The 25,791-nt window shown below is 39.4% G+C and overlaps 2 protein-coding genes across 8 annotated transcripts in view; one reads left to right on the top strand and one right to left on the bottom strand.

Annotated features, from left to right (window-relative positions):
- The first annotated feature begins 567 nt into the window (after positions 1-567).
- On the top strand, positions 568-14,787 carry col9a1b (collagen, type IX, alpha 1b). The gene is made up of 32 exons (XM_076891749.1): positions 568-906; positions 1,339-1,401; positions 1,506-1,541; positions 1,624-1,686; positions 2,618-2,671; positions 3,004-3,039; positions 3,208-3,231; positions 3,341-3,394; positions 4,329-4,382; positions 4,572-4,604; positions 4,686-4,742; positions 4,836-4,889; positions 6,406-6,459; positions 6,579-6,632; positions 7,685-7,738; positions 8,299-8,352; positions 8,475-8,528; positions 8,627-8,680; positions 8,796-8,849; positions 9,301-9,345; positions 9,460-9,513; positions 9,593-9,646; positions 9,748-9,801; positions 10,415-10,486; positions 10,660-10,695; positions 10,800-10,844; positions 10,958-10,990; positions 11,111-11,257; positions 12,980-13,034; positions 13,954-14,142; positions 14,266-14,343; positions 14,572-14,787. The coding sequence occupies exons 1-32, from the start codon at positions 832-834 to the stop codon at positions 14,766-14,768; spliced, it is 2,040 nt and encodes a 679-aa protein (XP_076747864.1). The 5' UTR covers positions 568-831; the 3' UTR covers positions 14,769-14,787.
- A 1,289-nt stretch (positions 14,788-16,076) lies between these two features.
- Positions 16,077-25,791, bottom strand: part of LOC101482045 (collagen alpha-1(XIX) chain) — a 102,159-nt gene continuing 92,444 nt past the window's right edge. For 5 of the 7 annotated variants that reach the window (XM_004555985.4, XM_076891745.1, XM_004555986.4 and 2 more), the window contains 2 exons: positions 22,942-23,019; positions 16,077-19,363 (listed from right to left, as the gene is read on the bottom strand). In XM_004555985.4, the coding sequence (XP_004556042.3) occupies positions 19,263-19,363; positions 22,942-23,019 (179 nt within the window). In that variant the 3' untranslated portion in view covers positions 16,077-19,262. The other 2 variants (XR_002721222.3, XM_004555988.5) reach the window with 2 other exon arrangements.

The following is a 25,791-nucleotide window of genomic DNA, read 5'->3' as shown; positions in this document are numbered from 1 at the left end:
GCCCATTTATCAGAGTGCATAATACATCAAGAGTTCAGTCCAGAAATCTCTCACAGGTCAGATTAGCTTCCCCACACACACTCCGTATTCCACATTAGCCAAGTCCGCTAGCATTAGCATCATTTAGCCTGCAGCCTTAACCCACAATTCAGACACAACTCAGAATGAATCCATTTCTTTAGCGAGTTGCGCTCATTACCCACATAAACAACATCGTCCGTTTGTAAGGTCTGCAGTATACATTCATTTAAATGCATTTACTAACCTGTGATAAAGAATAGAAAAAGGGACACACGTTGAGCTGATGCCAGTTTCACAACAGGAAGGTTTATTCTTCCTCTGTGCCCCAAAACGCTACTCGATACCACTGCGCGTAATGCGCCCTCTAGCGGCTGGATGTAGGATAGCATCTTAAATGACAGGTACAAAGATACAATCACAACAAAACACAACAACAACTGGGCTGTTTTCCCCAGTTTAATTCTGATACTAGATTTTACTAGAAAGCTATTTTCAACTCTCTACAGTAACACTAAATGTTGAATAAAATTCATTTTGGGTCGTAGCAGAGGTTAAATAAACCGCTGATCCTGCCTATTGGTAGTGTCAGCAATGTAGCCCCTCCCTGTGGTGTTCCCCTGCAAACCCTCCAATCACTTCCTGTAACCGGTCATTGTATGAATATACATGAGCCACTGAAAGCTATGGGACCTTTGGCTGTCTAGACAGCTCTAGCCGGAGTCAGTTGGGTTATTTTACAGGGGGCTCCTTCAACCTAACAAACCCCAGAGAAAGGACTACAACTTTTACCTTTCCTGCACAGGGGAGATCATGACAGGGGCCCAGCGCATTAAAGGGCCATTTCTGGTGCTGCTCTTGCAGCTTGTCCTTATTTGCTCCTCTCAAGTAAGTCTCATTATGTTTCTCTCTCTCCCTGTTTTCTCTATTATGTCTGTAGACAGATGTGGCAGAAGTGCTGGTAAGTTCTTCTGCAAGCGTGCATGTCAAACAAAAAGTTAATTTACCTGCAATTATGCTTAGACTGGGATTTCTTTCTTCGGTTAATTTGTTTGAGCGTCAATCTGTTGTGGAAAATGCAAGATTTTCAGCTTTCATTTAAATTGGTTCTTTGTTTCAGTGTTTTGTCAGCTACTGAATAATTTAAAGCCGAAATTCTGTTTCAGTATTTCAGAGACAGTCCTGTCTATAACATGGCAGTGCACCTGTTCTTGCTCTTTTCATATTGGCTTTTGTCAGAGGGACAAAATTGTTGGGTATTTATCAGAAACGTAATCAGATATTTTCCTATTACATTACAATTAATTTCATTATACATAGAATAACCAAGGACCCCCTGGCCCCCCTGGACCTGCAGGTGTCCCAGGAATTGACGGCATTGCTGTAAGTGCTTATAGTTTTTCACCATTGTCAGTATAATCTGTCAGACACTTTAAAAATAGTTCAGTGTTTGGACCCCTGAAAGTATTAAATCTCTTTTATTTCAGGGAGAGAGGGGAGACGATGGCGAAGACGGTCCTCCTGTAAGTATTACATATAGTAAGAGATTTAAGTAATCGTATCAATTGTGTGTCTTTTTCACTGAATATCTGTAACCTTTGTTAGGGACCCGACGGAGATGCAGGTAAACCTGGCTCTGGAGGATTACCTGGAATTCCTGGAAATGATGTGAGTGAAGTATATTTTGTACTATTAGGATCAGCATTATTTTATAAAGTTATCAAGAAACCCTGAAACCTGCAAAGGGGGTGGGACCACAAGGTGTGTTCCTCCCACATAATAGGTCATGTTTGCACGTTAGACTTTTGGAGTGAAATTTTAGATGTAGAAGGGGATCTTAGTGCATGTGTGCAAAAATTTGAGGAATTTATTTGACAGGATGAACGAGTCCCAGTTTCCTTTGCATCACGGCCTGCATGTTTTAGGTTCCTTTCAGAGTTTAACAGTGGGTTAGGAAAACACAAAAGCCCATCTTATGCTTACATTTTGGTCTTTAGGTGAATTCACTTTCACTTTAGAAGTTTAAACAGACCAAATCAGTTACTTAATTCAAAATACAAGATAAAAAAAAGTCACTGCCTATAGAAACTGCACCCAAAGTGACAAACAATAGGAGCTTTGTTTGGCAGGCCACTGTTGGTGTCTCCTGTTGAAAATTCTCAAAACAGTGTGGAATGATTTCTTTCAGTGTCGTGTTTGAAAAGAGCCGGAGGAATGTTGCAGTCCTAAAGTTTTGCCCTCTGACCTGGCGCTTATATTTTCTTGTGTGCTTGATAATTTGAAAACCCTTTTGTGGACGGAGCAGAGAAGCGTGAACTAAAATTCTGGGGTGTTAAAGTCAAGTTATTCCCACTTCCGACAGAATAGAGCAGAATTCCTCCCACACAAGTATTTTGATGGTGTAACATATGGGGATCAGCTGATCAATTTGGAAATATCGACTGGGATGGTGGGGTGAAAGGCATTTTCTTTTGACATCATAAGCAACATATTTAAATTCTGAAAGTGTCTTTTTTAAATATAAGAGCAAAACAGGCACTTGATTTGTTTTGAGATTTGCCATGATGTGTTAATTTCACTCGATGACTCTTCTCTGCAGGGTTTGACAGGCCCCATTGGAGATCCTGGGCCTGACGGTCCCCCCGGACAGAAAGTGAGTGACTAATGAGCCTTTGCTTTCCTGCTTCAGAGACTGTCAGTGAAATGGTGCCAAGCTGCTGTCCAGTCTTTTGGCATGGCAGAAAGAGCCGCAGTGCATAAACCAATTCCTCATGACAAATGAGACTTAATCCTGCAAGTCTTCTGTGTAATCCCCATGAGGCACGAAGCCCCAACATCTTTCCTCATTAGGCTAAACATTGCCCAGCTCAGTCATGTGATGAACTGAAGGAATGTTAATTTGAACTGCTTGCAGGCTCAAATAGCTCAGTTTTACCTGAAAATGGAATTTCATACCTAATCCTGAAGTTTATGTTTGTTTTTTAGGGGGAACCTGGGAAACCTGGACCTCGTGGAGCAGCTGTAAGTAACATTTCCTCTTGAACCCCACCAGTCACAGGAAATAGCCAATCGAGGCCACCTGGAAGTCATATGATATAGAAGCTGTCTAAATTTTAGTGTTTAAGTCATTGCTATGTTCACCAAACCCTGTACATCACTCATATTGAATCATATTGTATGTCTCCTCAGGGTGTTGGGCCAGATGGACCCCTTGTAAGTAATTTGTTTACACAACAAATACAAGTTCCTGTAATTCTAAAAGTTTAAATTATTTTGTATTCAACATGTGTCAATAATACTGAATGGTCTGAAATGTGAGCAGGGGCCTCCGGGACCTGGAGGACTTCCGGGTGAATTGGGAAAAGCTGGACCACCTGTGAGTAGAGGCAGAGAAAAAGGACCATTGTCGTTCTTTTTTTATTGAGACAGTGAGGAGGATACAAGAGGATACAAGTATCTTTCATGATTACAAACTGATAATATAAAAGAAGAAGAAACTACTGTTACAGCCATTTCCTTATTCACAAGAAATAGCCACAGCAGGTAGCTCCATATGTTTGATCTGGCAGCCCTTACTGATACATCCTCAAAAGGATTTTTGCATCCTTCCAGGATCTCACCAGGGCTCTTTAGCTTATTAGGCAAATGCGTAAACCACCAAAAATACATAAACATATAAAAGTTGCATTGTGCATCTCTACACCCTGTAGGTATGATGTGTTAATACCCCTATAAAGCGACAAAATATATATGTGCACATGCAGAATGCATTCACACTCACACACTGTTACCAACCTGAAAGTATCATCTAATCAATTCAGTTTTCTTTTTATTACAAATAATTATTTTGTCTAAAAAGAAAGTCAACCCCCAAAAATGTAAATCATATTTTTCAATCAAAGACGGACTTTTGGCTTTTTAAAATAAATCATAATATACATTTCTAATCACAGTAAATATATTTTGTCCTATGAAACATGAAACAGTACATTAAATATCCAAAAGAAAAAAATCCACATTCCTGTGACCCAGCTGTGCTACAGTTTATTTTCTATATACCGATATAATTGACACAATCAGAGTCAAAATCTAGTGATTTAAAAATCCCTGTTAATAGTTTGGTTGTGTTCTGTAGATAATAATCCACATCTTTTATTCTGAAAATCAAATTGTAAGCTGGTAATGTTGGTTTGCAACATTACCAGCAAGAAATGCCTTGCTGTACTTTTATCCTCTTGCATGTTAGCAATTATACACCATGTGCACATCTTCCCTGTGTAGACTTGATGTGTTTACACCTCTTATCACAGGGGGCTATGGGTGTGAGAGGGCCACAGGGACCTCGTGGACCAGCAGGGCCCAGAGTAAGTGATTAAAGGTTCATTTGGGATTTGATGAAATTTCTAGATGTACATGTTAAAGCCATTAGGTTTAATTGGTTAGTTGCCATCAATAAACACTGTTGTCTTTCTTTTAGCGTATTTACAAGCTCCTCTAATCACTGATGATGTTGAGTTATGAAAATGTTAACTGCAGTTTTCACTCCATTTCAGGGTGCTTCTGGAGTGCTTGGCAGCACTGATCTGGTAAAATTACTTTCCGTATTTCTTGTTTTGTTTTTACACTAGATTTTAGGAATACTTTCTGACTTTTATTGTGTTGCTTAGTGTCCCAACTCCTGTCCACCTGGGACCTCGGGACATCCTGGTCTTCCTGGCATGAAGGTGAGTAGAAGTCACTTTTGTTTGCTCTGAAATCACATTAGTATCCCAAAATAGTGTTGTTGTTTTAATAGCCTTGGCCTGCCTTGTTTCTAGGGCCACAAAGGTGCAAAGGGTGAAGCAGGAGAACCTGGGAAACAAGGACACAAGGTAAAATATGTTAATGCTTGCAAACTGAAATCTACTCCACGACTATGCCTAGCCATATGAACTGATATAAACACTCGGCACATAAACAAAGTGAATTTATACTCCTATAACTGTGTAAATAATCACTAAAAACACCGAATTTCCCCCCGCAACTGTCACAACGTTGCACATCGGGGAAAAAAATGCGCGTGACTTAAACTTTAAAAAATTGATTCCCGACACCACTGAGACAAGGATTATTTGTGCTGCTCAATTTCAAGAGGAAGTGATACAAGCTTGTGTGTAATTTCTCTGACTCCTTGTCATGCACGGGCGATGATTTATTCGAAATGACATTCAAGCAGATCTAGCTTCTCCCTGTAATGTGTCCACGCACTATATAAATGGAAATGAGTCTGGGGCTATCTCCCTTTATCACCCCCATGCCAGGATATGATTTACTGTCAGCTTGCACTCCTTCACTGAGAGTGATTTTCTCCTTCACTGAAAGTTTCATTTGAGGCGCCTTTTGCCTGCCTGCAATTCACACAACTCTCACACGCAAAGATATTTACAGTTAACAACAGAACGGCACTGTGCGGGGCTTTAAGAGTATTATCTCACGATATTTGTAAGTAATGTTGAAGTAGAGAATAAGTAAATGTTGCGTTTATATGGAAGAAACTGGCATGATGTAGAAAGCAATGCTATTTATATAAAAGCATGGGGTGTATTTACATTTGAAGTCGAAGGAGACAATGGTAATCTAAATTGCACATTACATATGACATATGACCCGACTCCAACCTTCACCCAACATGAAGACTATTTTTTCATTCACTCAAAAAAAATCCGCTCACCAGAAAATCAAGACATTTTTTGAATGATTTAACAGTCTAGATAACTTTTATCTTCTTGAAGAGCAAGAATATTGTCCAAATAGAAGAATATGAATTCTGAATCTTACATCAGATGGTAGTTGATCAAGCACTACTAATTTCTCTCATAATAAAAGCAGCGGCTGACCTGTTTGACTGCATTAGTTTCGGCTTGTTATGTAACATTTCATATATTGTTTACATATTTTAATTGCTGGTTTTGATTCGCATATTTAAAAGAATAAATTGCCCTTTTTAACAAGAGAAAATGTGCTCTGCTCTGGTCCTGATAAATATCTGTCTTAATGGATATGCTTTCTCGGGTGTACCACAGAGGCAGCAAATATATTATTTGTAATTTGCAAAGCTGGGGACCGGTTAAATGCTTGTCTGGTTTCCCCACTTGCAATCCATTAAGAAGTGGGTATTAAACACTTTACAGAATGGCTGCCCCTATTTTCTAATTAACACACAGTGGATAAGAGCAACATCAATTTGTTTTTTTCTGCAAAAGAAACATGCTGATAGGTTGCCAGTGCCATCACGGTTCACAGTATGCCCACACTCTTATAATGTAGTTAAATTTGCAGCCCAATATTTCATCTGATTAACTAAATATTGCTTTTCAAATGATTTTCTTTCTTTTTTCACTCATCGAGGGCACGGAGGGAGAGCAGGGAAGTCCAGGGGAGGTTGGAGCCCAAGGACCGAGGGTGAGATACAGTGCTTAATCAGTGAATTAAGAGTCTTTCAAGCTACAATTTGTTTGTTACTGTTCTGTGTTCTGTTAATATGCTCACCAGGCATCTGCTTAACCTGTTTGTTGATCCAGGGACCTCAGGGAATTCGTGGAGCTATGGGAATGATGGGCCCAAAGGGAGAGAGGGTAAATGTTTCTTTCATTTTTAAGCCCGCGACACCATGTATGTAAACAGTAATTGGTAAATCATTTAAATAAACCCTAATTTTGAAATTAAATATTCTTAAAAGATAAAATATAAGTTCTGGAGAAAATATGAGTTCATTTTGAATTTGATACCATGAGTTCATTAAAAAAGTGGACCAGTAGTCACAAATAAAGTGAAAAAAGTTTAGCAATTAAAACGAGATGAACTTATTTGATTGGCAAACGAACAGTAACATGAATAAATTGAACGAGTCTTGTCTTGAATAAGATTGTTGCGGGCACTGCATTAATAAAAAGACACTATTCTATAGTGTAGATGCTGCAGTCGTCCACAAGCACTTATGAAAACAGTTGGCAGTAAACACTTTTTTTTTCTTGCATCCATAAATGCAAAGTGAAAAGAAAATGTTGTTCAATTGCAGTTCATTTGAAACAAAATGATCAATAACTATCCTGTGGTTGGAATATATTCCTGAGCAAAAGGACCGTGTGGCTTGTTATTAGCACTTAGCTCAAAAGCCAGCATTGCTTATGGTATTAACGGTGTGACATCGGTACAACTGATGGAACATGGGTAACTTGCACATATATATATATATTATATTTTAGGACAAGACAAAATTATATTTTGTCTTGCTTATTTCAGCAAGACAATACCAAACTACTCCCATGTCTTACAGTAGCATAGCTACACAGTTAAAGACTGTGGATGCTAGCTTAACTGATTGCAGTCCAGACATGTCACTGATTTAAAAAACACCGTGTTGGCTTTATAATATGCCACGTTATAAAACCAACACAGGGTTAACATGACCTGCCACAACATTTCCCAAACACACTAGCTAGATTTAAAATTCAAGATCATGTGTTTAAATTGTTTTCTTGTTTTTTTTAATAGTCTGTGCTGTATTTTATTGTACTTAAAATATCGTAAAAAGACTTTACTAAAAAAAAAGAATCAAGATCAATCATATTTAATTGGTAAAGTGTTGTAATTAAATGATATTAATACCTATTTTGTTCTTTGGCAGGGACCTCGAGGTCCTGATGGAGATCCAGGTCCACAGGGTGTTGCAGGGGCAGCTGTAAGTTTGTTTCAATGTAAATACATTTGTGGTTCATAAAGTTACCAAAACTAGAATGAGAGGCAGAGGGTTCATGCTCCTCTTAAGTTGAACTTGGGTTTGGGAGACAAGTATCCACTCTCCTTTCATGATTATGCTTAAATCTCTTAAAGCTTAGAGCTAGCATTGGATCAGGTGACCCTGAACAATTCATTAGTTATGCTGCTATAGACCCAGGCTGCTGGGAGGACTTCCCATGAAACACTGAGCATTTCCTCTGCACTCCCCCTGTTTTCACTCCTGATTTGTTTATATGCAAATACTGAATGTCATTACCTTTAGTGTACTCTTCCTTATAGTTTGCATTTTGTCCTGTTTGTTCTCCTCGGTCTCTACGTTCCTTTTTTCTCTCTCCTCTTTCTCTTATTGCTCATTGTGGATTGCCTGAATATTGAGGGGTCTTTACCTTGCTATATTGTATATAAGTCCCTTTGGCAGACTTGTTGTAAAACGGAGCTACATAAATAAGATTGCTTTGAACTAAAGATGACATGTAAATATAACCTGACAACTTATTTCAGGGGGATGTAGGCCAAAGAGGTGTTATGGGTGAACCCGGGCCTAAAGGCGAACAAGTAAGCAGCAGCACTTTATCATCACAGATATGAATATTTTCATAAATAAAACATAAGAATAACTAGACTGTTTGTTTACAGCCATTAGAAACTATTGACCGTTGGATTGCTTTGTTGTTTAGGGTGCTCAAGGACCAAGAGGACTCACAGGTGTTCCAGGTCCCAAGGGCGAGTCTGTGAGTGTTGTATCAGTGATGACAAATAATCCTGTGATTATCAGATAGTGCACATTGTGAGCAAACCATGCATTGTTCTTTCTCTCCTTTCTCATCAGGGCTTACCAGGTGTGGATGGTCGTGAGGGTATTCCTGGAATGCCTGGAGCAAAGGTTGAGCATTATTACACTGTTTAATAGTTGTAACTTGTGTTATAACTTGCAATATTATAGAAAGTAAACATCTATTTTTCTCAGTAGATTAATCTTTTGCTCTGTTTCCCTGTAGGGAAGCGTTGGGAAGTCAGGCATCCCTGGAGAGGTTGGACTTCAAGGGCTTCCGGTGAGTATGACCTCTGAACTCAAACTGTCACAACTAAGTCATTTCAACGGGTACAGTTTATCTAAGCTCACATATTTTCTCTGGGTTTACATTTCAGTAAAGAACTGTTGGGTCGCATCTTATAATGAATATTACACAGTGCGCACATAGTGGACGGTGCTGTCAGGTAGTGATTACTGTCATCCTCAGGCACAACTGCCAGAGCAGAGTTTTGATGTGTCAAGTTTAGGGAATTTATGAGAATCATCTTGAAATTTCGAATGATTGCAAAAGCCTTACGAGTTATTATCTTCTTATTTGTGTCAAAATGTAATTATATCCACTAATCCAGCTTTTATCCTCTCTTACTGTTATGATGATGTTCATTTTAAGAATGGTACATTGCTCCTCTGATTGAAAGCAGTTTTCCTTTTTCTAGTGTCGTATATAAATGCATGTCCTCTGTTTTTAGGGTTTGCCTGGTGTACCTGGACCAAAAGGCACAAGTGGCCCTAAGGTGTTTTCCCTGATCAATATATTAAAAAAACGTTTTTTCTGTTGTTAATTGATTTTTATTATTTTTTCTCTTAAATTGTTACTATCTGAAATAAGCTTTGATGTTTCTATACAGGGAGATTCTGGTAACCCAGGCCTTTCTGGAGCAATAGGATCTGCTGGCAAACTCGTAAGTATGAACAGGGATTGTGGAAACATCAGTATAGCTAGTGTCACCTCTGTTATGACACTGTATCGTGTTACTGCAGGGTGAGCGTGGAGAACAGGGAGAGCTGGGATCTGTCGGGCCCATTGGTGAGCCTGTAAGTGTTTTTTTTCCCAAGAAGAATTTCTGTTATGCTTGTGCTTTAGATTTAAACTTTACTCCATTTCACCTTCTTATCATCTTCTTTTTGACCTACAGGGAGATAGAGGACAGCAAGGTCCTGCAGGTCCCGCTGGAAAGCCAGGTCCCCGGGTATGTTATAAAGAAAAATTCATTAGACTGTAATTGTTAAGTGAATCATTTTGATTGGGAAAACATTTATTTTTTATTTTTTTATTTTTTTTTAGCTTATTTTAGCTTACATTCTTACCTTATTTGGGAAAATGCATCACTTTAAAAGGCCTGGCAGCCAATGTGTCCCCAGCAAACAACAACAGCAATCAGTAGAAAAGCTGGTAGACTACATTCCTTAATTATCTATAGATTTTTTTTTTAAAAACTTTGAATGAAAGAAACCAAAGAGAGGGAAACTTCAGACTCTAAAGTCCTGGCTGTTGTTTAGCTGGAATGTCTCAGAGAATAGATGGAGGCCAGATCTCACACAAGGTCTATTTTCACAGTAAGGGGAGACCAAGCAGCGGGCTGAAAGAGCTCTCTGTTCTCCTGGCATTCCTCAGAAAGCCGGACGGTGATCAAAGGGAGAATGGCACACACACAAACACGCCGGAGAGAATGACTAGCAATGCTAAGCTTTACGACAGTTACTTCTAAGCATGGTGTCAAGGGGGCCTGTGCTGGACATTTTTTTTCTTTATCCTTGCTTAAATGTTTCGACTTCTCCGATGTACATATTTTTTTTTTATAGGGACCCAAAGGTGACCCTGGTCTTCCTGGTCTCCCAGGTCCTCCTGGTCTGCCTGGAATAAAAGGAGAAAGGGTAAGTAAATAAAAAATTCAGACAATTTGCTTAAAAAATGCTAAAAAAAAAGGTAAAAATGGACTCAATAATCAGCAACAACCAGCTGATCGGCTCCCTCTAGAGTATACAAATGGAATATTTTGTACTTCTGAGTTTTGCATGGCGTCTTCATCTGTTTTTATAAATTACAGGGAGATCGTGGAGAACCAGGACCCAAAGGAGAGCAAGTAGGAATGAATTAATTCTCTCTTAACAGGAAAATACTGAATTTAAATAACAAATGGGTTTCTTTGCATAGATTATTTGAAAACTTTTTCCTTTCTTTTCACAGGGAGTTCAAGGTGATGAGGGAAATCCAGGAGAAAAGGGGGATGTTGTAAGTGGTTACACTAACACTAACAGGATAAATCTGACATATTTTACACGTTCACTCTTACCAAAGCACATCTGTAATGTTTCCAACATTTGTGTTTGTTATTTTTGTCACAGGGTGACTCGGGAGAACCCGGCCCTAAAGGGGAAGTGAGTTGAAATTCGTTGTTTTTAACCTTAATAGCATCACCGTTTTCCTTTTGTGCCGAGTGACTGACAATGTGCTGAGGTTTTAAAATGCTTCTAGTCTAAAAGCTATTGTCTTTTTAGGTTGGGAACCCCGGTGAGGCTGGCAGAATAGGTCCCGAGGGAAGTCGAGGACAGCCTGGCATTGAAGGACCACCTGGCACACCTGGACCACGGGGCATGCAGGGAAACAGAGGCCCACCTGGAGTCAGAGGAACACAGGGTCCTGCGGTAGGTCCAAGAGAAAGTAGTTACCACTCATGAACCAAACTCTCGGGCCTAAGGCTTACAATTAACTGTAAATGTAATAAATAAAATAGTCAAATTGTAAATACATAAATAAATAAATGTTACTACATAAAATAACAATTTTGTCTTATATAAATGGTTTTCAGCAGAAGTGATGTGAACCCAGCTAAAATTTCATTATCTGTCATTTGTTTCTTCAAGTGGTTTCTAAAATGAATCAAGGATTTGCCTTATGTGTTACAGAGTATGCAAACATGCCACATTTTCCACAGCTTTAGTAAGCAAAAACACGATCAATCCATATAATGCAATGATTTCAGTGTATGTTTAGTGTTTTACTTAAAAAAAAGCCACAAAGAATTCTAAGTATAATTAATAAGTGAATTAAAAAACAAGATAATACTCAGATAGAACTTGAACAAAACTTTAAGACTGTGAAATGATACATCTATAGGATACAACAGACTTATGGTGGCCCTGAGAGGTCAAATACACTGCAACTAAAACCCCCCCCAAAACAAAACACCCCCCCCCCCACACACACACACAAAACACGCTGCAAAAGCTCACGAAACAAAACAGGCATGTTTCTGAGGAGACAATAACGTGACATGCAGAAGTTGACAGAAACCAAAGCATGTGCAGGATCGCTCTGAGACGCTTTAAAAGAAGCGGAAGATTCATTTGTGGAGAGGGAGAAAAAGATGCAGGTACTGTGTGTTTTAGTCACATGATTCATTATATACTGTAGCTACATGCTTTCTATTAGCCGCTTACTGTTAGCTTGTAACGCCTGCAGCTGTTCTGTCATGTTAATGTTTCCCAAAAACACTTTGTTGTGTTTTTGTGATTTTTTTTTAAAAGTTGCAGTACTTTTGACCTCCCAGCGCCACCGTACCTGGGCCTAGATTTGAACTGCGGGCGTTGTTTCTTTGAGCTCACTGCGTCATAATGCCATTCATTTATTTTTTAGAAATAAATTTATGCATGTAGGTATGTATTTATTTTTTAAAATGTATTTAGGAAGTAATTATATAATCTCACATATTTTTTCCTCAGAATAATAATAAGCAGGTTAATGAAAAAACACATTGTTAAGCTTTAAGTTAATATAGGGTTCATCACAGCCATACACACTTTTATTATTTTGATGGCTTTGATATACTAATAATACTGCAAAATAAATAATAACACAGACGAGTGTCATATAGCAACAGTGAGTACACTAAACTCCAAAATTCAAGATGCTCCTGAAATACTGTTTCACTGATATCTTAGAAGTTTCTGCACCCACCTGATACTTCAGTCTGCGTGAAGTGAATCCCCACTTGCCCCCGGCTTGCCGGTGTTCTGGCATCCCTCTACAGGGAGGTGAGCAAAAGGAATGCTTCCTTATCAAGATCAGTGAAATCCCAAATTCAAATTCAACACCTGTGAGGTTGTAAGGGGAACACTTGTATCTCCACAAATGTCAACTTTTCAAGAGAGGAGAAAGTAAGCCTGGTATTCTGCTCTACCACTGTGCACTTTGTGTTTGTTAATCCTGTTATATAAGCCTAAGAACAGCAGTGTTTTCTCAACATAAAGAGGACTTAATAATCTTTCATTTTAAGATGGTCTGCTTCACTGTTGAGTCTCTGCATTAAATGCCTTAAACTCTGTCATGAAATCTATTAAGTCATCTTTTTCCTTCTTCCCTTCTAGGGTAAACAGCCAAGTGATCAGCACATCAAACAAGTTTGCATGCGAGTCATGCAAGGTAAGAAAAGATAGGCCTTTGACCCCATTTATCACTCCCCCGTGCCTCATTTCATGACTTGAATACGTCCCAGAATGCCTCATTACACAACCACACACAGAGCCACGGCTGCATTTTCTCATTTATCCGGGTGGTTGCTGAATACTCTGAAGTTGAAAAAGGGAAGGTCTCATAGCCAAAACATGAAATAAGCTTCAGCCTTTGTTTATTTGATGGATGAAAGATCCCTCCTCCGAGTTTTAGAAATGTTTCACCGAAGTCACAACCTCTGTTCTCTTCATTCTTTTGCTCTTACGTCTTCACAACTCATCTCCTATCCTCATGACTATTTTATACCCGATGTGCTGAAAAATTAATTTCACCTCCAGCAGACCTACACTCCTCTGCTCCAAGCAAAGAGTCTGCCTGGGAAGGAAATCTTTAAAAAAAAAAAGGAAAAAAAAAAGAGCAGTCGAGCAGCTACAGCATGAATTTTCATCAGGAGCCAGAAAACTGGAATTTTAAGTGCAAAATACCGTGCAGAAGGGAGCCACGGGAGTTTAATATTAGATCCTTTGCACCATGAACATAAATTTTCTGTCACTGATTGGTTGAAATAAAGAATATTATCTCCTTTCTGCTCAATTTACTGGTGTCCTATGGAAAAAGGTTAAAAGCAGGAAAGGCTTGAGGGATATCATGACCACACTTTCACCTCGATCGTGTCCAGTGCTCAAGTTTAAGAGCTCCCACGTGAGAATTGTTTCGGACCTAAGTGTGACATTAGTTTTTAGAAATGAGCCTTCTGGTGACAAATGATTTATTCTCAAGTGTTATGCCTTGAAAGTGCCCTTGACAACTATCAACTAGAGCTGTTGAGAAGCATTCAGTGACTGTTTTTCACCTAATGGTTCATCATCTTTCTGTTGCGCTTCCACAGAACAGCTGACTCAGTTAGCTGCTAGTTTAAGGAGGCCAGAGTCTGGCATTGCTGGTTTACCTGGAAAACCTGGCCCACCGGGGCCTCCTGGTCCTCCAGGAGACAACGGCTTCCCCGGGCATGCTGGCTCAAGAGGCCTTCCAGGACTCAAAGGGCCACCAGGACAGATGGGAGCAAAAGGACCCAAAGGTGATGAACGCGCTCTCCTTATTTGCTTTTTAATTAGACATTAAACAAAACAACGGCACAATTCTTTTTTTCTTTTTGTTTTTTGTAAATAAATTATATATCATTATATAATACGTCTTACAGGTGACATGGGAGACAGAGGGGCCAGAGGACCCATTGTTCGAGGACCGAAAGGTCAACCTGGACCACCTGGACTTCCTGGTGAGTACATTTTTATCTCTGTATGACTATCATCATGCACAATTACACATTACAAAAGTTAAACAACCTAAAAATAAAATAATAAAGCCTACATTGCTAAATCTAATCTATTGAAAAGCAACCAACAGTCTTTTATAATAAATCATGTGAGTAGCTGTTACATTAAGGATAAATGTTAACCTGTTTGTTAAAGTCAGCAATTAAGTAAAGCATATTTTGTCATCACAGGGGAACCGGGAAGGCCTGGCTATGGCCGTGACGGTCAGGATGGGCAGAGGGGACCTCCTGGCATTCCTGGACAGCTCGGTGTGCCCGGGCCTCCGGGTCCAGCCGGTCCTAATGGTTACTGTGACCCATCAGCCTGCAACCTTCAGGCAGGAGCTGCGCAGCAGTCCTTGGATGTGAAGGGACCTGCAGGAAACTAAGAGACATTCTGGCAAAGAACAGAAAGACTGTCGAATTATCTCCCCTGAGCACACAGCATTTTTCACAGTTTCTTCCCAGGGCTTCTAGCTGGCACAGTGCCTTTGATTCGCTAACCTCTTGTCTTACGAGCATGTTTTGTGCCAGCCACATCTCCATCAGAAGCAGCCAGCCTCTTTGAGTCGTGGAAAAACACACACATATATATTTTTTTTTATGCGCTGCAAAAATCTAGCCTGTTCTGGTGTGTTTTTTTTCTACCTGAGAGCTGTTTTGATATATTCAGGACTGTGCTCCCATTTCCGACATATAAAAATGACCAGAAATGGTTGTTTATCCCACTCTCCTTGTACCTCTGCCTGAATTTTCTTTTTGTGGTCTCCCTTAACTAGTTTTCCGAAATAAAAGCTCTTTCTTTTCCTCCACTTTTTCCCAGAACATCTCAAATAATTAACTAAATTAAATCAGGATGAGGATTTTTTTGGGGGTGAGAGCTGGGGGAGCTGAGGGTTTCAAACCATCATGGTCTCTATGAGCTGATCTTCCAAAGATAACCTTTCTGATACCCTCTTTTGAATATATAGTTTTACATTTCTGACTGTCTTTTCAGGCTTGCTGTATGGTGTAAATCTGTAAAAACTGAACAGTGGTTACTTCTATTCCCTACAAACCCCCTGATGTGAAATGTTACCTCATTGTAAAGAATGACAACAGAGCACAGCTGTGCATATGTGGGAGTATGTTTGAAGGATGAGGGAAAACCATCATCAAAGTAAGAAATACACAGGACAGCATATGGAGTGTTTAATTTATTCTGTATACCGGTGTGATTAAAGATAAAAATATATTTTGTAAAGAGTATCAGGAAATGATTCTTAACCATTTTTCCAAGAACCTCGGAGTTAAAAATGAAATAAAATACAAATGTCACAACTGACTAAACAGTCTCACAATCTACCAGCTGTTCGCACCTTTCAATCACATCACCAGATCCTCTGCAGCAGATGGTGCGTTCCCAGTTACAGAGGTACAAATTTCCATTTTCTTCTAAGAAATAAGCACTTTTCCTCATGACATAGTCAAAAACTCTCCAGAGCAGCTACTAAATAATTGTTGCAGTGACAATGTTTGCCTCAGTTGTTTCTCTGATGTCACAGCTGCTTAAATAAGTTCAATTCCAAACTAGTTTGACACATATCCCTCGCTATTTACGCTACCACATTTAAAAAAAGCATGTTGAAATAGTAAACTGGCTACCACCCCACCCCCCAAAACAAAAGAACAATAATTAACACAGAAACAGCATCAGGTTTGTGAATAAAGTTTTATTGAAAAGAAGTGTAAGTGCAGAATATACAAGGAAGTCACGCACTGAATAACATTTATTGCACACGTGTAAGGCAGATGCCATTAATCAGTGTAAATGAAAGAAGCTGCAAAGAAGGCTGTAAAGTATAACCTCTGATGCCTGGTAACCACCCCCCCACTCCCCCTTACACTCCCCCAACAACAGGAACATCACCGCGCCTGTTCTCTGTCATCCCATCAGCACGTCAGCTGATAACAGGACTGCAATATGTGTGTTTTTACATAGACATGAGGCTTTCATTCGCTTTTTCAGTTAAAAGGCAACAGTTGTTTTGGTGTCTCCCCCCCAACAACAACAAATCTAATCATGTAGTTGTGGTAAACCAAGACTGAGGTAGGTGTTCAAACAAAGAACAAACATTGAAGTCACACGGCACAACATGAGCTTATAAAAGAGCAGAGATCAGTTTCACTGAGACCAGCAGGCAGACATTTTTAATCCTAGGGACCACGCTGAGAGTCTGCTACATATTACATCTCATTACAGGCTTTGCTTACAAGATTAGATCACATGTGGCAACCGGATCGACTTACATTACTGGGGAGAATATGCAAAAAAAAAAGAAGGAAAAAAGAAAGAAACACGTGCACATATGAAAGCGGTGTTATTGTTTTAGGACGCTTCAACCTTCAATGACTCCGTCCACGAGTTTGCTTTCATCTGACATTTTCCACTTAGAACAATTGGAGTAATATGAATGGCTTCAAATTTCTAGTGAAGTGAGCTGTGTCATCAGCAGCCAATTTGTGTCCTCCCTACTTATTATGCTGTTTAGCTAAACTGAAGCCACAAACTGGTGCACATTAATATCAATTGAAGCTAAATTCAATATATGGAGGGAGGTGCTTTCATCAGCACGCTGAAAAAGTTTAGGTCACATTAGTTTGCTGATGCTGTCTCATTTGAATCTCATCAAGGTCAGTGTTATTGTCTCTGACGGGAACCCATTAAAACCGAATATGAAAATTACTTTGATGAAAAGACAGGAGCCCCTAGAAGGAGGGGATTTTATGTGGCCTACAAAAGCAAAGAATAATAGTTTCCCATTCACATTACAAAAGCAATGAAATACATGTCCAGCAGGGGGCTCTTTCAACTCACAAATGAAGTTTGTGGCAAGCGTTTGATTCAGTACTCCTCTAAAATTAAACCCACCCAGTCTGATAAAATTTAGCAGAGATAAAACCAAGCTGGCATGCTGAGAAAAATGTAAAAAAAAAAGGGGGAAAAAAATCTGTAAGATGTGAGTTAAAATTTACATGTATAAGAGAAGAATAATGACTGTGAAGTACAAAGGGAAAAAAGTGTCAAACAGCAGATGTTAAAGGAGAGACAGAAAGAACCGAGCTCTTAATGTCACAAAATTTCAGATACACACACAGAACGTTTCAAACATGAATCACAGCAGGACTCTTTAAAAGTCAAATTAAAGCATTTGCATCAAGCTCTAATTAAACAGAGCTCAAAATGAAAACCTGAGGAAACCAATATACACTACAGGCTAATTATCTTTTTCTTCTACACAAAAAAGTTATTGTTTAGTGAGATTATAAAGTTTGAAAGAACAAAAACTTTTTAAAGAAGTGAATAAACTAAAATCCAATGTGTAAATGCTGGATTTTAAAAAAATTCCTTTGTCATCTTTAGCGTACTTAAGTTCTTAAAATGTGTGTTTCTGCACAAGATCTACACTACAGTTACACGGCCTGTTTAGATAAAATGCACAGGCTTCAAAGGTTTCAGAAAATTCATAGCACATAAATAAATCCAGTCTCAAAGCTCCCTGAAACCCAACTGTTAAAAACACCACGGTGCGATTACGAGAAAGTTCAAGTACATGAAAAGTTTGATGCGTCTGTTAGCTGTAGTGTAGTATTCTGATCTCCTTTGTGTTTGTGAAAATCAAAAATATACATAAAAACCAGAGGAATTGTCATACACGACACCTTGTAAACAATATGTGTTAATAATTTGCAGCACTGTGTGACAGGTGAGAACCTTAACGTGTTGTTACAATGACAAAAAATGGATGAAAATGATGTTTTCAGGTCCCTTAACGCACCCCATTACACAAGAAAAATGAAAAGGAAAAACAAAAATTTAAAATACACAATATTTACAGATTAACTCCACAGTAAAGCTAAATGAAGGGTCACGCTACAATCACTGAACACAAACGCCATTTAAATTACATTCATTTCATGTGGAGAAAAATGATGTAAAAGGCTAAAAAAAGAAGCTCCAGACAAACAGTGTCACTGAGCTGTTTGTTGGTTTTGTCTTACGACGAGCGCTCAGTTAACAACTCGTGACTTGCAGAAAACTGGAAGACGCGTTAACCGACAATTATACGGCAGCTTCTTTTAAAAGTGATCATTGTACACGACGCAAACGTGTCACCAGAGACTCCATCGGGATTACAGGTAATCCGAAAATCCACTTTCTAGTAACAACGTCACTCAATATTCATGCTACATTTCCTACATTCATTGTGACCATTTTGAAAATACATTCTTGCAGAATGCGGCTTAAAATAAATAATTTCTATATCAGACACGTCGGCTGCACTTTGGTTACATAAGGCGCTTCATAAATCTGCTATTTTCTCACACCTCCACGTACAATAAGTACATTCGCTCAGCTAATCTGTTCCTCAAACGCACAGAAACTCGTGCAAACACGCACGAGAACACAGAAACATGAGATGTACCTTCGGTCGGCACAACAGCTTATCTGAGTGCGAACAGAAGAGTGCATAGACATGCCCATTAAAGAGGCAAACGCATAATTAAGATGGTGTTTTTTTTCAGACAGGAGTCATTTCATGGTCGTGAAAGACATGAGAGTTGACAAGGAATGCATCATGTCACAGTAGAGGATATGAAATTTAAAAAAAGGAAAATAACTTAAAAGTACTGCATTGCAAAGAGATTTCAGCTGTATTCAAAACAAACCCAACAGCAATCCCAGAAAAACAAAACCCAGACAGCATCTGAGTGTTTTAGTAAAGTGAAAAAAAGAAAGAGGTCAGCGGTGAGTCTCTCCGACTTCCCCTGCTGTGTGGCTGCAGCACTGAGCTCAGAGCCGGATGGCTGTCTTCGTAATAGCTCAAACCCCTCTGCTGGGCTCACAAAGATGGAAGAAGACAGTTGCTGGGGTCGCAAGTACCGGGGGGTCCACGGGGCCCTGGAGAGCCAGGAGGGCCCCGAGAAGAGATCCCAGGTGGGCCTTCACAGAGAATTAGAGTGCATTAATTACGGCACCTGGCTGCACTTTATCATCATTCAGAAGAGCTTTCAATTAGTGATAAAGCAGGCACATGTTCCCCTCACAAACACTCACAGCCATTCACTGTCCATACAGGCGAGCTGTACAGAATCACAAATGGAGGGTAGCCAGCTGTGAACATTATAGTGCTTCTGCTACATTTAGATCATCGCCTGGAAGTCCCGCTCTCACCACTCACACGGACCTCGAAATTGCACGGAGTATTAAAAGTATACTATCTCCAAGTAAAGAAAGCTACACGAGTTCAAAATTAGCAGTGTGGTAAGATAAATTCGTTGTACAAACACATGTACAAATAGGTTTATTAATGTTAAAACAAAGACAAAGAAACCCCTTCCATTCACAGAGCAATCTGCTTTGTAAGTATTTCCAGCCGCCAGCTTTAACCACCAAGATAAATCACTATTCTCAAGCCATTTCTTGTTAAAGTTGCATTTTCCCCATTTCCTTCGACTAACGAGCAGGCTGGCTAGCAGGACCTTTTTCTTTATTATCGTGAATGTATTGCAAGTCCTAAATTGAACTCACCACTGGAAATAAGCATCGGGGAATTGTGTATTCTTATTTTACTTAAAAGCAAATTACAAGCAAAAAGGTTAGCCAGTGTATCCAGGGTAGTGTTACCTTTGTACACATGTTTAGAAGAATTAAAACAAGAACCAGGCAGATTTTTACCTTTGGTTTGTTAGCAGATCTGCTCCATTTATATTCACTAATGTATACTTTTTTTTTTTTTTAAACCAGCAGTGTCTTTGAAATCAAGTGTCAAGCAGACGACAATTCCTATTGAGAATTATTCATCAGCATTTCAAAGCACAAGAGATAAAACTTCCTGCTTAGTTAATTTAGTCAATATTTGATCAGAAAATGACTCAGCCATTCTAAGGTTTGCTGCTTCCAGTTTCTCAAAGCGTGAAAGACTAATTGCAAGGCTAATTAAAAATAAAAAACAAATATTAGGTGCAGCTTCTACACGGTCTTTTTATTTTAGAACATTTGAAATTGCATTTAATTTGTTTAGTTTTAAAATCAATTTAAAAAATCAGTCTGTAATTACAGTCGCAGTTCTTCTTCTTCTTCTTTACTTTCATTTAATTGAGAAATGCTCCTCTGATGTAATGCAAAGTGGGACTGCAGTGAGTATCAATAGATCACTATATAGCTGCATTGGAGGATCATTCAGAACTGAGGACATCTCATTTGCAATTAATGAATTCTCCGGTTTCTCTGTAATGAGAATGGAGGAGAGAGGAAGAACACATCCTCGCTGTCTGATATGGTGAGGTCATCGCGGCCGATGAGACATTAGTATCTCATGTTACTTAGCAACAGCTTGCTGAAGTGTCAAAGCGGTCTGCATTGCTTCATGGTCTCTCGTATATTCTTCATATACGAAAACAACACCAAGAATAACACCTTCTTTCTCAGAAAGCCTGCAAAAAAAAAGACAAGAGACAAAAACAAAAACAAGCCCTCCACTGCAGTCCTGCCACAGGAGTGTCCATTACATCAGTCAACCCATTCACAGCTCGAGGGAGCCTTGCCTCCACTATAGTTTGTACAAAGAGAATTGCAGGTACTGCCTTGTCCTTTACCTCCCTGCGAAAACACAACTTGCCCTTTCCATCAGAGCCACATCCATCTACTGCTTAAGTGCTCAGACAAACTATCCACAGTATCGTGGCGGTGGAAAGATACAGGAAAAAAACCCCTAATCATCTAAAGTACCTTATGTTCCAGTTTGTTAATTCTCTTTGTTAATACAACAAGTTTAAGTGGCTTTGTACAGCTGATAGCTTTACCCTGCTAATTTGGCACAATTCAGAACTAATGCACTCCAACGGCAGCACCTTCAGGTCTAATTACCATCAGAGCACATCAGGGAACGAACACGTGGAGGCAAAGATAGCAACTACAGTATGAGGTCACTTCTCAAAAAGAAAAACCCAACAACTTGAAAATACTGATTAATTAGAAGTGCCTTGATTCATCGACCTGTGGAGCCTGCCAGACAGATTTCTTACCCTTTATTTTATGTATTTATTATATTATAACTGATAAATCAAAGCTGTGCAAATTTCATTTACGTGACTCACATATCCCAGTCTGAGTCTGAGGGGAACCTGCTCTATGTACGGCTAGTGTCAAGAATACCACCAGGAAAACCAGAGGAGTGGGCCAGCTCGTTGATAGCACTTAGTTTAAGCACTTTCAAGGTCTTCCTGAGACGTGACTACAGCTTAACTCTAACCCCCAACCAGTTGAGCTGCAGGTGCTTCTTATAACTGTGTGCCTACAGAGATGATGTCTTTCAAAAGCTGTGATTTGTCCTCTCCAGTGGAGCTACAGCCAAGATATCTTTCCCCTGCACATGCATTATGTGCATACATACACTCCTACAGTCACAGGCTGAAAATCAGCAAGTTAACCCCACTCCTCATCTTCCATCAAGATATGGTGAGGTTTGTCGTGCAAAATAACTAAAAAAAACCCCAAAGGACATGCTGACATCTTGGTTTGTCTCCTTTTGTTCACGACAACACCAAGCAGTTCATTTTATAGAGCGGAAGTCATTTTCTTTCACCGCCAAATTCATCCTCTATTGGGGTCCTATTTATGTCGCAGGAGCACAGGGGTTTTTTGAGAACATAATGCAATCTAGAAGCCAAGTTGACTCTAACATGCTGAGAAACCAAATGAAGGCTGAAATAGAATTAAAGGCTGGAGACTTGACTCAGCCCTGGCGCATTTCTTTCCTTCTTGGGGGCAGCTAAAAAAGCCTGATAAATAATGGCGAAAGGAGGGGTGGTCAATGTAATGGTTATTCTTCCTGATCATTTTAATACCTGCTGTATAATTAAAACACGAGGAGGGCAATTTTCAGAAGTGCCCTTATACATAGGTGCAAATAGCATAGTTTCTGCCATTTTATTAGTATATGACTGATGGTTAGTGAGAGTTTTCAATTAAAACACTTTCTTATTTGAACATTTTAAAAACGCAGGACTGTGTCAAAAGAGGCAATCAGTATATGATGAGCTATGCTAAATCCAGTTGCTGACTGTGGCTTGAAACAATGTTGATAGAGGTGAGGGGGAACAAAAACAGTAACTCTGCAGTCCATAAAACTAAAACAATGAGCTTAAAGACAGTAAAATGCTCCATAGAACTGAGGAGAACAGCAGAGATGGGTGGTAATTCTCTGCATGTTCAGCACTTTAATTGACCCTTTTGACTTTACGCGTTGTCCTTTGTTTCAGAGTTGCTGTAAAACTGCTGGTGATGGTGTAAGGTATTATATAGATAAAGTCTCCAATGTAAAAAAAAAAAAAAAAAAGCCAAGATGCCTGCTGGATTTAGAAAGCCTGGAAACTATTGCTCATGAACACTTAAAAAAATGACCAGAAAGACTCATTGGAAGCAAAATACTAACAAATGAGGGGTGGATAAAGAATTTTGCACAGCATATCAAATTAAACACTCAAACTAAAACGGCTCTACTCATAAGGTGTTCTTACCTGGTGGCCCCGTGGGTCCTGGATCTCCTGGTAACCCCAGTCCAAGCTGGCCTCGCTCTCCTTTCTGACCCCTGATTCCTGTGGACACAAACACACACACAACATTGTGGCTGAGAAAACAAATACTACAAACTTAAAGCAGTCCTGTTGTGGTGCCATCTCTACACAGTTTGAATTACAGTTAGTAAGATTAGTACAAATGCCAAAGCACGACAAAGTGTCAAAATGAGGACACACTTGTGGAACTTTTTTATTTGTCAACGGACTCCTAATAACACTGCACAGCTTCTCGATTATGTATAATCAGGATGACAGCAGTGTCAGGTATCAAGTATGCACTTATTTTGAGAGATGCACCCTTAGTAGGTGAAGTGGAAACAGACAACTGCATTGTGGATTTGTGCAGCTTTCTAACAACAGCACACATCACATCTTTGACGATTTCAAAACAGAGACAAGAGGCTTTTAACAATCAGAGATCAGACACGTGGGTCACTAAAGGCATTCAGAGAGTGGAAAGGTAGGCCAAGTCAAAGGTGAACTCCGCAAACAATCGTGGCTATTCATGACAGACGCTTTACTCTGATGCTCATTATGTTCACTCTGTCCTATGCTGGAGACTGGCTGCTGCCTGAGTACCTCCAAGAAAGAACACAAACTGTGAGCATGCTCAGTGTGTCAAAAGAGAATTCAAAGCATTCGCGCATCTTCAAGTCAGACCAGGCAGGCGGTTGCTTTTAACTGTATGCAAACAAACATATTATTCAAGGGCTTTTTCACTGCATGCAAAAACCAGTACGTCTACAGTTCAAAACAGCAGCATACCAAGTAAGAATTTGAGAGGCTGCAAAAAATATTTCCCCACGAGGCACTTAAAGTAATGGAGTCTCACAACCAGTGGCTGCATGGAGTGCATCAGAAACATTGACAGGAGTATCAAGCATTTCACTGCTTGGCCCAAAGGGGAAACGCTCCAACGCTTACATGTCAGAGAAAATCTCAGAAAAAAGGCTTATGAATGCTCCAAAACTGAATCTCAAAGAAATAAAAAAAGGGGGGCTATCCACACATTGCCACAATAATGAGACTTCTTTCAACACTCACAGAGCCCGGGGCATTCATTCAGGCAGGAGACGTTCCATGGAGAAAAGTGCACTGTACCTTGAGCAAAAAAAATAAATAAAAAATTTCTGAATAGCACACAGGGCAATAAGCTTGGGGGCCACGGTGGATTGGTGCAGTCTGATAAATTGAAAAATGCCACACTGCGTACTTAGTTGAAAACAAATTGTGTCTTGGGGCACTAATGGACAAAGTAAGTTAACAAAATATAATACTGGCAAACAGTGGTTTTTCATGCTTCATTGAACCTGCACCTGTTGTACGCTGTTGTATACAATATTAAAAGACACATCTACTTAATCGTACCGTGTCTTACAAAAAAGAAAGAAAAAAAACCAACTTTCTTTCTATTTACTGATATGTCCATCTCACAGGAAGAACAGAGCAGCTTTCAAACAGAGTTTACAGACATGTTTGTTTCACTCAGTATAAATGTTACACAGAATGCATTGAAATACAAAACAAATGTTAAAACAAGAACACAAAAAAAGAAGCAAAATTGATGAAATATGCACTTGAGCACAATGGCTTTCATCAAAGAGAAACTTTCTGAAGATCCCAAAAGTGAACGATGAATCACAAATGAGCACTTAATTACAACAAAGTAGGAAATAAAGAAATGGTGTTCTCCAGCATGAGCCCCTATGGGCGTTCTCTTAACAGCTTGAGACTTTCACCCATGTGAAATCACACCAAAGACAGAAGAAAGGAAGAAAAGAAAAAACTGTGAACTCAACAGAGGGGTTATTTTTCTCCATAAACAATTCATTTCGGCATATTGGAGAAGAAGTCAAATTGGATATTCCAGAGGAGCACAGTCTCCAGCGGAGGATGACGAGAAATAATGAGGAAATATTACCCCAAACTCTCAAGGCCCAAGTCAACAAAGAAAAAAAAATTAAGAAGTTGTTGAATTTCTGAATTATCAAGGGAAATAACTTTCCTCTTTGCTTTCAATAAATATTTATTGCAAAGCTGCATTAAAGATCACCTATAAAACACTTTTTTTTGGAAGCGTAAAAAAACAAAACAAGCAAAATAAAGTCCAAGACATGTGTAAACGCCAGTGGCATTAACGCACAAATATTTAGAGTTGAGTAGCTGGCTAATTTGGAGACATTCGTGAATGAAAGCAGCCCTTTATATCATAGCAGTGGGTTAAAATGTAAATGGTCTTGAATAATGTGAGGTAGATAACAAAGCTCAAAGAGAACGGCCAATGCAGCGGTGCTTTTGATCTGCACCAACACAATCAAATCACTCCTCTTTAAAAGTCACGATACCATAGTTCTGCTGCGGACACAGTACAAATCTAAGCAAGTCTGAGGTACAAAGCCTGCACCGGCAAACCATTAGTGTTGTATGAGCAGTCAGAAATTTGTATTAGTTTGATAAAAGAATGTCAACCCTCTTTCCTGACTACGCTCCTTTTGCATTTTAGGGGCTTTCTTTCCTGGAGTGAGGTATCAATACTGAGGTTCTTTCCTGTCCACATTGATAACACTTTCTCTTTTTCACAGCCAATTCTTCGTTTGTCTTCATATTTCCCAGAGAGCCGCTGTGCACCACACTCCCGGCCTTTCCTCTGCTCCCCGCCCCTCAGTCTGCATTGATATATGGGTCTATGCAAGAGAGAAATACCCATGAATCCGCACAAAGTGCAAGTGTAAGCCCGACTCTAATCCAGCCAGTCTCCAACATTTCAAATCAACATCACAAAAACACGAG

This window comes from Maylandia zebra, linkage group LG13 (genome assembly GCF_041146795.1).
Source record: "Maylandia zebra isolate NMK-2024a linkage group LG13, Mzebra_GT3a, whole genome shotgun sequence".
NCBI classification, from domain to species: domain Eukaryota; kingdom Metazoa; phylum Chordata; class Actinopteri; order Cichliformes; family Cichlidae; genus Maylandia; species Maylandia zebra.
This window is presented reverse-complemented; position numbering and strand designations above follow the sequence as displayed.